General features: G+C 38.3%; 1 protein-coding gene and 1 pseudogene across 1 annotated transcript; one reads left to right on the forward strand and one right to left on the reverse strand.

Annotated features, from left to right (window-relative positions):
- Positions 1-932: 932 nt before the first annotated feature.
- LOC122656135 lies at positions 933-6,382 on the reverse strand (annotated as a pseudogene).
- Positions 6,383-6,541: 159 nt separating this feature from the next.
- On the forward strand, positions 6,542-9,958 carry LOC122656366 (40S ribosomal protein S15a-5-like). The gene is made up of 3 exons (XM_043850848.1): positions 6,542-6,717; positions 8,722-8,882; positions 9,677-9,958. The coding sequence occupies exons 1-3, from the start codon at positions 6,588-6,590 to the stop codon at positions 9,773-9,775; spliced, it is 390 nt and encodes a 129-aa protein (XP_043706783.1). The 5' UTR covers positions 6,542-6,587; the 3' UTR covers positions 9,776-9,958.
- The last annotated feature ends 1,432 nt before the right edge of the window (positions 9,959-11,390 follow it).

Raw genomic sequence — 11,390 nt, forward strand, 5'->3', positions numbered from 1 at the left:
ATAGTCTTAAGCTGTGTCTTACTATGCATTCTCAAAATAGATTTTTGGTCTAGAACACAATATTAAGATAGACAATGAAGAAGATTGGTTTCAAAATGCATTCTAGAATCTAGATCCATAATCTATTCTGAGAATGCATAGCAAGCACAGCCTTAGTGTAACCCATTGTAATTACACACAGCAAAACCCTATTTTAAAAACCCCCTACTTGATGGCCAAACTATGATCAAACCTGTTACCCAAAACAAAAACTATGATCAACTAGGTGCATGGAAATCGAGTATTCCGATTCAACGGCTGTAGTTGATCGTGTTCATATACGAATACAAAATCAACCTTTCAGTGTAATGTAGGTGACAGTTCAGAAAGTTCCAACACCACAGATATCCATAAGGAAACCTGCTCATTTATTTATTTTAGTCGCAGAAAATGGTGGAAAAAGGAAAGAAGAAAATGCTTCTATGCAACGACTAAAGAGAAGTAATCAATCTCATTTCTTCACAAATTTCATATATTTTCTATTGATAAAATTCATATATTTCACTTCTACGCCCTTGGGCATCTATATTCTATACAATCATATAACAAGCACAGATGCATGGAAAGGGAAAGGGGAGGAGAATCTAGACAATACAGATTTAAGTTAACCTTAACATATATGCAGTTGCGCAACCACCTGACCTGACTACCCTCTCATGTGGTCATGCCCCAAAGGATTTGACGAGTATAGTGGTACAAATCATCCATGCGCAGATTTTAACCGTGATTATCGTAAAATGGAAATTATTTATGATACAGTTTCCAATTCCAATGTTGTGCTTATAAACAGCCTTTGGTCCGGTGCAGAAGGGCTCCTCATACAAGCCTGTGGAAACTAAACTACAAAATATCCTGGTACGATGATGAAGGACCTTGTGCAGTTCTTCCTTCGAACATGTTGATCTAAGAGACCCAGATATTTTCTGTCCCTTCTTTCCATATCCCCCATCTCCATCTAACCCCAGGAAAATCTCTCATACAACGGGATCTGAGTTGGCTTGCAACATCAAAACTCACATCACAGTGGATAAGCATTGCAATGTCTGATAAGTTGGTGCATTGATCCAGTAGAGAGGAAATGAATGAACATGTGACCTCTAATTCTGATAATACCAAACGCACAGTCAATTTTTTCAAATCTTTCATTCTATTGCCATCATTCAAGCATCTCATACGGAAACACATCTCTAATGCTGACCATGCCCTAGGTCCCAATGTAAGAGCATAAACATTTGGAAAAGCACTTGACAAAGCCTCAAAGCTAACCTCTCCAACAACTTCAACTGGCTCATCCCATTTAGGTGAATCCACCACCAATGTTTTGACTGTTCTGCCATATTGAAACAGCTGTACAAGGATGTAAAGATTGGCAGATATAATGCAAAGGGACTTCAAATGGAATAAGCATGCCAACCTAAACTCCTCTGTTCCTTCAATGCAAAGGCACAGATCAGAAAGTAGTGGTGTTTCAAGGACTAGATTCCTTGGTTTGACACATTTCAATTTGAGTTCAGTAAGGTTGGGGGCGTGTATGGTCAGAGAGGTAGGAGAAGTGGATACCGTCCAATGACAAGTTCTAAGTTGCAAGAGATGTATCTTGGGCTCTTTAAGCTCTCCAACCCCAATAAGACTAAGACTCTGCAGAGAGGGGAAGCATAGGTTCACCTTGTCTAGGACCTCATCATCTAGTCTGACATATTCAAGTGCCAAACTTGTGAGCATCGGCATTGACTTCAATCCCTTCACTGACAACCAAGCATTCTTCAATTCTAATTCAAGAAGAACATGACCTGCATAATTCTTGTTTGGTCATGACAGTATGCATAGACAGCAACATGCTCATTATCACGCAGAAATAGAATTATGACGGTATTCAAAATGGTTGCTTCAGTCCTCCACCCTGTATGCCCTGTGGTCCACTAACATACTTGTGGAGTACTTGATTTGATTTATAAGACCCGATTGAGAAAATGCACCCAAGCATATGGTTACCAAAAAGAAGAACTATGTTTCTAAGCTTCTAAGCAGCTTAGATGGACCTTTTCAACTGATCTAAACCATTTATGTCACCAACCTGCTGAGTTTTGGTTCTAGATGGGAAGCCCAGAATCTACCTTTGTGATAATGTGAATTGAATGGGCATAGTGAATGAATGGGCATATGAATGTTTCTTAACCATTCATCAAGTAGATGAGTTGCTATCTGTTATGCAGAGTACGGTATAGGTTTAATGCAAAGTCGACCTCGAACCAGGGAAAAACCAGTGGGAGATCGATTGCAGCAGGATCAATAAAATAAGAAAGAACAAAATTGAATAGCTGAATTTTTTATTTTTTTTTACTTCTCTTTTTCTGTTTACATATGAAAGAAGAACATAGAAGGATTGGGAAGAAGAAGGGGATATGGAAGGGGGATAGAGGACTCTCTCAGTACAGGGTCTCTCACCCACGGCCTCTCACTGTTGCTGCATCCCACAGCCACTGCCTCTCACAGCTTTAAGCCATAGCTCTCTATTTTCTTCAATCTTCAACCGTGCCCTGTATTCAGTCATGCTCCTTATTTATGTAATAATCAATTACAGCTCTTTAGACCTTTCTTAATTAAAAACCAATTACAAATTAACCCAATCCCAATCTAATTAAGAAACTAAAGAATCCTAGAAAAGGAAACTACTAATTCATAAAACCTATAAAGTAGAAACTACTATGGGTAATAAAACACCCCCATGCAAGTAATAAAAAACTTCCTAACTAATAACCTATGCAAGCTGTCAAATTGGTCTTCACTTGATCTTCACCAGCTGGCCATAGGGCCCACGAAATCTGGGAATTATCTTTATCCTTTAATATTGGTCGATATCCTCCCAAATAGGCAATCTCAAAGCTAATCCTTGGACATAATTCAACTCAATTATGGCAGATATGCTCTCGTAATCAGCAAACATATCCCCTTGATATCAGCAAACTTGATGGCCAAAAAATCTGAAAATATTTCTCCAGATAAATCTGATCGACATCCTCATAATATGCTGACTTGACTGCAGAATATGGCTGCTCGAGATGGAATAATTAGAGCCAAATAATAGGCTGCTCTTTTTTTTTTTTTTTTTTGGTAAACCATATAATAGGCTGCTTGACAGCCCAAGCCATGGTCAGTTGTGGACCAGATTTAGAGCCCCATCGAAGACTTTATTTACATCAAGTTTTCATGTTCAGATCCCTTGGGGGAACACCTTAGTCAGCGCATTGATCAAATGTCATAAAAACTCATTCTTTTAAGAAAAAATATTAGCAGCCAATCCCAAGTAATTGTTGCAAGGCTTCATTAGTGTCAAGCATCTTCATATCCAAATGTTTGGAATTTGCAATGCTTGCAGACCGATAAATTTACTCACATGTTACTAATATGATCACAAAGGAGTTTCAGACTTTGACAATGGAATTTCAGAGTTCAGATAACTAATCTTCCTTCTTTAAGGAAAAATAATTTGGATCAGGTTGGTTAGCCAAGATGTCAGAGTCATCTTTGAATTGGTAGTTCGCCTCTGATTAGCCTAGACCAAGAAAAGAGTAATTTTTCCTTCAATGTCCCCACTGACTCACTGAGATGACAAACTAACAATAACTTCAGGAAAGAGATGTGACTTATTTAACTAGACTGGCAGGAGAGGGTGATTCCACATTCCTGCACTAGAATTTTCCCCTTGATTATTGTGGAAAAGGTCTTGTCAATGTCAAAGGATAGATGTAGGGAGAAGAAGGTGGTCCACAGAAATTGTCACATCTTATTAGGCAGATTTTCTTAGTAGCATTAAACAAATCAATTGGCTGATATGTTAGCCAAGTCATTTTCTAAACTTCTTCAAGCAAGGATTTAAACTCAAGACCACTGAGACACACCAAGGTGATGCAGATTCATCACCGAAATAGGCTTTTTTTATTAGGAATAAGTCTAGGATTGGGTTTTATACATGTTGGGCTCTGATCCCATGGGTTTTCTATGTAATAGGTCACTTTTATGGACCTAAAGTATGGGTAATATGGTTGCATACGGGATTAGTTGTTTTAGTTCCATACCTAGTTTTATTTTGGTGTTTTTGTTCATAAATTGAACCGGTTCAACCAATGGTTCAATTTAAGTGATTTTAGTAGTTTTCTTTCAAGTGTTTAGTGGGGCTGGATTAGGACTCTGTTTTGAGTCTATTTCAGTTTCCTAGTCAGTTTAAGTTACCTAATAGGTTAAGGATTGGGTTAGGCCTTTCATTTTAGTGTAAGAGTATTTTTTTAAGTATTTTATATAAGGTTGTAAGGGGAGCAAGTATTGAACACGAATTTTGATATTAATGAAAAGCTTTTGTTGTTATTCTTCTCCATTGAAGATTTTTGTCTTGTGTTTGATAAAGGCAGGTGGGATCGGCGTTTGATCCGATTGACACCTTGCGGTGGGAAGCCCGGGTGGTTCGTTGGTAGGATGAGTGTTTGTCCAATCGACACCTTGCGGAATGAAGCCCAGGTGGTTCTTTGAAGCTCTCATTCACGTTCTAGTTCAAGTTTTAAATTTTATTCAAGATCTACAACCAAACAAGTTGTTGCCAAGGAAATTTTGCAACAACAGTGAGTTTGATTCATCCCATCCCTTAAACTTTCTTCTTCTAATCCTCTAAACCACCAAACCCTAACATCCACTCCATCTCTGAACATCATTCCCATAACCCAAATTCTGCCCAGACCAAACCAACCATCAAAATACCATCATATTTGGATTGAATTTCCCTCTCACCCTAAGGAGAACTCGATCCAAATCCCTGCCCTAATTCCCATCCTAAGCCCAAGATTCCACCATATTTTCTCTTTTCAAAAACACAGAAAACCTAACCCTAACCTGCTGCCCATTAAGTTTACATACTTCCCTCCATCAAAACATCTCAGAACCTTCACTGTTAGACTCCCCTACATCAACTTAACTTATAACCCACACATCAAACCCTATCCCTACCCAAACCCTAAACCTAATTTCACCGAAATACCTATTTTAGCCTAGCCGATTGAGTGTTCATAGCAGATCCTGGTTTACTGGCTTCTAGTTTGACTTTTCAAACCTACGACTACATTACAAGGCCTTTATTGCGTAGCTTAATAGGTTGAAGTTTCAAAGATAAGAGTTACTCTAACAACAAGTTGAGCTCAAGCCCTCATATTTGACACACCAAGGCCGTAACCTGGTGGATATCCCCTTTAGCAGGGAATTGGCTAGGACAGACAGGCATTGGTCCTAACCTTTGGCATTTTTCAGACAAAGTAGCCTCCCAGACTCAAGTCTAGAATTTCATGCTGGCAGCCCAACATTCTTACCATGTCACCAAATAATGGCCTTAACCAAGTCAAATGTGTTCTTTAAATCCCAATTACCAAGTTATGCACATTATTAAACAAAGTTCAAAATACCAAGTTACAGACTGCAAATTAGTTATGAATTATAAAAGTGACTAAGTTCCTTAATAATAACTTGGATGAAGGTGCAACTAGAGCTCAAAGAGAGGCAACTTGTACCCCAAACTGTACCTTTTGTAAGTGAAATGAATTAAAGAGGTTTTCATTATGACCCTCCCCAGACCCTGTAGTGGCGGGAGCCTCGTGCACTGAATATGCTCTTTCCTTTCATACAGAACTACGTTTACCATTAAATCCTATCTAGTGATGGCATGTCACAGGACTGGAAACTATCCATTTGGAATCCGTACTCTTGATTCACAAAGAGCTACAGCCTTAACTTTAGAGATTGCTTAGATGTGTAACTAGATGAATGACCTTTCTTTCCCTGAACAGACAAATTCCAGCTTATTTGGTTTAGTCTACTACTTTTGGATGGAACTTGGGAACATATTTCAGATTTCAGTAAGAAAACATAATAATTAGAAATAAAAATCAAAAGTTTTGAACTTACAACATGAAGAAATCCGGGACAGAACCTCCGATTGTCGCCAGCAAGACTGAAACCAGAAATCAGTAATCGACAACGATCTCAGCCCTCCAGAAACACTCAGTAGCCATTCCGTCACGAAATCGACGTCTGAGAGGTACAGATCATCGGAATCATCATCGTCCAAGTTCCCACAAAATGGTTTCTCAACGCCAACACAGAGAGATTCAAGATTTCTCAAATTACAAAGGAATTGAGTAACTACTTACCGATCATAAGAGCAAATGAGCTTCAAGGATCGGACATCGTAGGAGATGGCGTTGAGGGTTTTGGAAGAAAGTCTACAGTGAGCTAGATCAGTGGCATCGCTCACTCGACTCAATATTTCCAGAATTAAAGCTGGAGGAAGCCCGTCCATGGCGAGAGAGAGCGCGCAAAGTTCACATTTCTTCCTCTATTGTTTTATATGACTTTCATCATGCCTAAAGTACCCCTGATTTCTATTAAAATTTCAAACCTGCCCCCGTTCTCCAAAACGGCAAAACCCTTTCTTTGGTCTTCGTCTTGTCTACTTCCTCTGAGCTCCTTTGAAACTTAGAATACTCTGTAGAGAGAGAGAAAGAAGGGACATGGGGAGGAGAATACTGAACGATGCATTGAGAACAATTGTAAATGCGGAGAAAAGAGGCAAAGCAACAGCAAACCTGCAGCCTATCTCCGGCGTTATGGCTTCCTTTCTCAAGATCATGAAAGATCGAGGTAAACTATCACCATCTGCTACTACTTTTGGGGGAAAACCATCTGTTACTACTGTTTATTTGATATTGGTTTTGTTTGAATTGATCTATTATGTTTTGTCTGCAAAAGTTGCTAGCTTCTTTTGGGCCCCGGTTTTTTATATAAAGAAATTGTGCTGATTTTGTTTCATATAAAATAGCATTTTTAGTTGTGATTTACCCTAAAAAAAGTACATTTTTTGTTCTCGGCAGGTTGAAGGATTAAAATGTTCTCATTTGTTTCAGTAGTTCCGTTTGAAGTTTGGGTTGCTTAAACCTTATAGGGTTGACATGGATTATTGTTGTCTAAACTTTATACATTGTAGGGGAATTGTGAAATCAAAGCTTTAACTGAACAATGGGTAAGGTAGAACCTGACCAGTTATATTCATTGTAAGCAAAGCAGATGTTGATGTTTACAACCTCTAGCATCTTTTTCAACAAAATGAGAAAGAGGTCTAGGTAACCGTAAAGGAGAGAATAAAACTAGTGTTATAATTGATGGATTTGTCGCCTTTCCATGTTCTTGAAGATCCAGTCGATATTTGTTGTTACAATGCTCCTCTGAGTACTCAGAAAATTCTAGAACTGGTAGCTAACCTTTATTATTTTTTTGCTCTATTGACTAAAAACTCACCACTGCAACCCCAAGGTCAGTTTTGAATTCTGCCTGAAAAATGAATCAAGAAAAACGAAATATTTTTCTAGAGTGTTACTGATTATCTTTGTGCATTTTTTAGGCACCATCTTGGACTTCTTCACACCAAAGCCTAGAAACCGTGCCAACCAAATGTCAAACTATGGTTCTCATGTTGGGTTTATAGCAAAACATACATCACAGATGTTGGGACACAAACATTTCGTGCTCCAAATTGAGACAACTTTTTTATTAGAACCTTATTCATTCAAATTTTTATCTCTTTAACCTCTTGGGTTCATATTGTTGTATTACACTGATTCAAATTAAAAAATAACCCAAAAGAAAAAGGAGACCTTGATGTCAATCAGGTATTTAGTGTTTTTTGTGTTTTTTTTTTTGATAGATAGGCCCCAAGGAGATTTGAACTCATGACCTCTTAATTATGAGGTATTGGTCTTTGCCAACTGAGCTTACCCCCTTGGGGTTATCAGGTATTTAGTTAATAGGTGCAGGGGAACACTTCTTTTGAGGAGAGACATCATCTGATTTCGTTGCTTCTTATCAGTTGCTACTGCTGTTTCTGTCTTGTGGATTTTACTGTTAGGAAACCTATTTGTTTAAATCATTCTATTTGCTTGGGAATGGCCGGGCCTTTGCAGTTCCCTCATCCTATGTGTTTCATATTGTTCTCTTCATTTTATGCATTCATTAGCTCTCACACAATGGTTCAAAGGGTAATTTGGAAGTTATTTGATTTGAAGCCTTCTTGCTGGGAAAGAGATATCCACTTCTCTTCATCTATATCTGTATTGACAAGCAACTTTGCGATTTTCTTGAAAAGAGAAAAGAGGGGGTGCTCTTTTTCCTGACAGATCCCGGACTAGATAATTGAGGAGGGTTGTGTCAGATTCATAGTTGCCAAGGCGTGTCGCCTAGGCAGGCGCCTTGGTTGCCTTGGTCACCTTATGTCCAGGCCCCCTCTGCCTAGACGCCGTGACAACTATGGTCAGATTGGTAGCCAACATAAAACCTACATCCAAATGGTGGTGAAACTAGATTTGCATTGTTGATCCCTAGGAGTTTAGATAACTTTGTTGACTTGTTTTGATTGTCTTGGTAGAGGAATATGCATGTCCCTACTACTCCAAGTGGTTGGAATAATGCTTTGCTGACTTAAGCTGAGTGTTTAATGTCTTTCATGTTTGTACTATACTGGTCTTGAAATATGTGCCCTATGCAGGATTCTAGTTCAACAGGTTTCACCATGGCAGCAATCCATTTGCCAGTCATTTGAATGCTATCAGAAACTTGAAGTGTTAAACTGACTTATTTTATTCTGCGTTCCAGGTTATATAAAAGATTTTCAGGTATCTGACCCACACAGAGTAGGAAAGATAACTGTTGAACTCCATGGCAGGATAAAGGACTGTCGAGCACTCACTTATAGGCAAGATATCAAAACCAAAGACATTGAAGACTACAGAATACGTATGCTTCCAACTCATCAGGTGTGTTTCCTTGTTATGGCTATAGCTTTTTGTTTCTAAGTTCTTTTGTTGTTTCCTTCTTTTCCTTCATTGTTTTAATTATACTTTCATCTTCAAAGAACCACAACCTAAAGAACATACCTATATGATTGGAATTTACTATTTCAGTTGTTTACAGCCTTTCAACCTCCAATCACTATGATATATGATTATTGTATAAAACCTTGAGAATTTCTGTACATTGACGTATTTGTATCCTTCCATCATATGTATCCAATCAGGAAAAGAGATACCATTTTTAGTGAAGAAATGAGTTTAAGAGGATGGAAAAAAGGAAGAGGAAAAACAAGATACAACGCTTTTGCATGGCACTAGAATGGCTTGGTTTGAGCTATGAATCCACAATTTATATACCCCTTCTTGTATACTTATGCCACTAAATGGCCTGGTTTGAGCTCTGAATCCATAATTTTCAATTCTTGCAGGCAATAAGTTTATTGGAATACCAAAGTCACCAAAATAACAGTTTTAGGTTATCTCTAATGCATTAACATTTAGGCTGTATATGGAGGAGAACATCATCCATATTACACATGCAACTCCATCCTGTTAGTTCTAGTTGCAGCCTGTACTATCATTTCAAATATAATTAGTCATGTTTAGTGAAACTGCAGAACATTCATGATGGTTCTGTTGCTGTGTAGCACATTTATGGGTTAAATTCTTGATCAGTGTTAAGAGAATCGTATTCCATTATCGTTAATAGTATTAAGCAGATGATGACTTGTTTTCTGTACTTTCATTCTTTTATGCAGTGGGGTTATGTCGTGATTACAACTCCCAGTGGTATTTTGGATCATGAGGAGGCCATTAGACAAAATGCTGGAGGTCAGGTTCTGGGTTATTTTTATTAAGTTCCCATCGTATCTTTGTTTGGATGGGAATTGTGAGAGAGACTGTTCTGTATGTTAATGAGGGTAAGACTGAAGCTTCTGGTAAAAGTTTAGCTACACAAGTTCACAACATCCTCTCTGTTTTCATGCATGATGATATTTCATGTGAATTTGATGATATCCAAGATTTAGATTTTATTGCTTGAATGATTTATGTAAACTTCATCGGAAAAAAAAATAATAAAAAGGTTGAAGGGATATCCTAAATATTATTGCTTCTTTGAGAGTCAAATATTCAAGAATATATAATATATAAAATGTTTACGTATACGGTATACCACTATTTCCATATGTTCAGATAAAACTCTGGTGTTAGTAGGGTGGCATGCAAGCGAAGACATGAACTTGCATTTGCATAATTCAACAGATCTGGAAATCTCCATATTCTAACAAGAATGTTTTAGACATAGTACACATGGTAATATTCTTGGTGTGTGTTGATATACATTGTTGTGACCCTTATTTAACAGCTGGAACTTTTGAGATAAACGGTTCTAACATGGTATTAGAGCCAGGAGGTTGGGTTTTCTTTCCTTGATAAGTGCCAAGGGTTTTTGTTATGTTTTCCTATGCCCCTTCATGTCTTGCCCCCTTGATGCCTCATGGCGGTATATCACATACAGAGCTGTGTGGGGTATGTGTAGACCTGCATGTGCCCGCGGGGGGGTGTTGTATGTTGATATACATTGTTGTAATCCTTAACAACTCGAGCTTTTGGGTACGTGGTTATAACAACTCCGAACGGTTCAGTTTGGAAAATTTGGTGGAGATGCCAAAAGTAGGGGTGGTCTCTAATTGCACATCTTCAGCGCAACACAATTTCTTCCCATGGTTCTAGTTTCAAAGTCTCTTAAACCAAGAATTTATGTTAAAGGGTCATGATAGATGTAATAATGGTTTGGGATTTTGGATAGCATCAAAACTTTCAACATTAGCAACCATGGGGAAGATTATGATTATGGATTCTATGCCAGTATTCTTTTGGTTGGTTTTAGTTTCATAAGTTAGGGAATAATCAGTGCCACTTGTAATCAAGCCCAATGATTGATTCTTGGGTTTTTTTGGGGGGGGCTGATGCATAGGTATGTAACTTAGCAATTTAAAAAATTGGAATTGGATTGGTTGATTCAGTCAATTCGAATTGGAATCGGACAAGTCTGTTCCGAATTGGTCGATCAGGAAGGTTTTTAAGATTCAGGTTGATTCTAGTTGAATTGGTTGCCAATTCCGCTTATTTGATGAACCTAGGGTTGCAACTGGGGCTTGAGTGGATTGCATAGTTGATGAAGTTTGGAAACGCTGAGTTCGATGTATGGCCTGACGCGCACCCATGTCTATCCTGAGAACTGAGGTGCAAACTGAAGCCTTCTTCTCAGGGGAGACCGACTTGCAGATCTTGATGCCGGGCACCTTCCCTTAAATAAAGGGGGAGAGGGGGAATCGTCCCAGCTACCCTTTCAACCATACTTTTAGTAATCGGTCTCGGCTGATACCAATCTGGATTGGATAGGTTTATTCTTGTTTCCTTTGAAAATTTAAAATTTTTTTTTTCATTTTTACCCTTGCTTGTACCGAT

The sequence above is a fragment of the Telopea speciosissima genome, chromosome 3, assembly GCF_018873765.1.
Source record: "Telopea speciosissima isolate NSW1024214 ecotype Mountain lineage chromosome 3, Tspe_v1, whole genome shotgun sequence".
NCBI classification, from domain to species: Eukaryota; Viridiplantae; Streptophyta; class Magnoliopsida; order Proteales; family Proteaceae; genus Telopea; species Telopea speciosissima.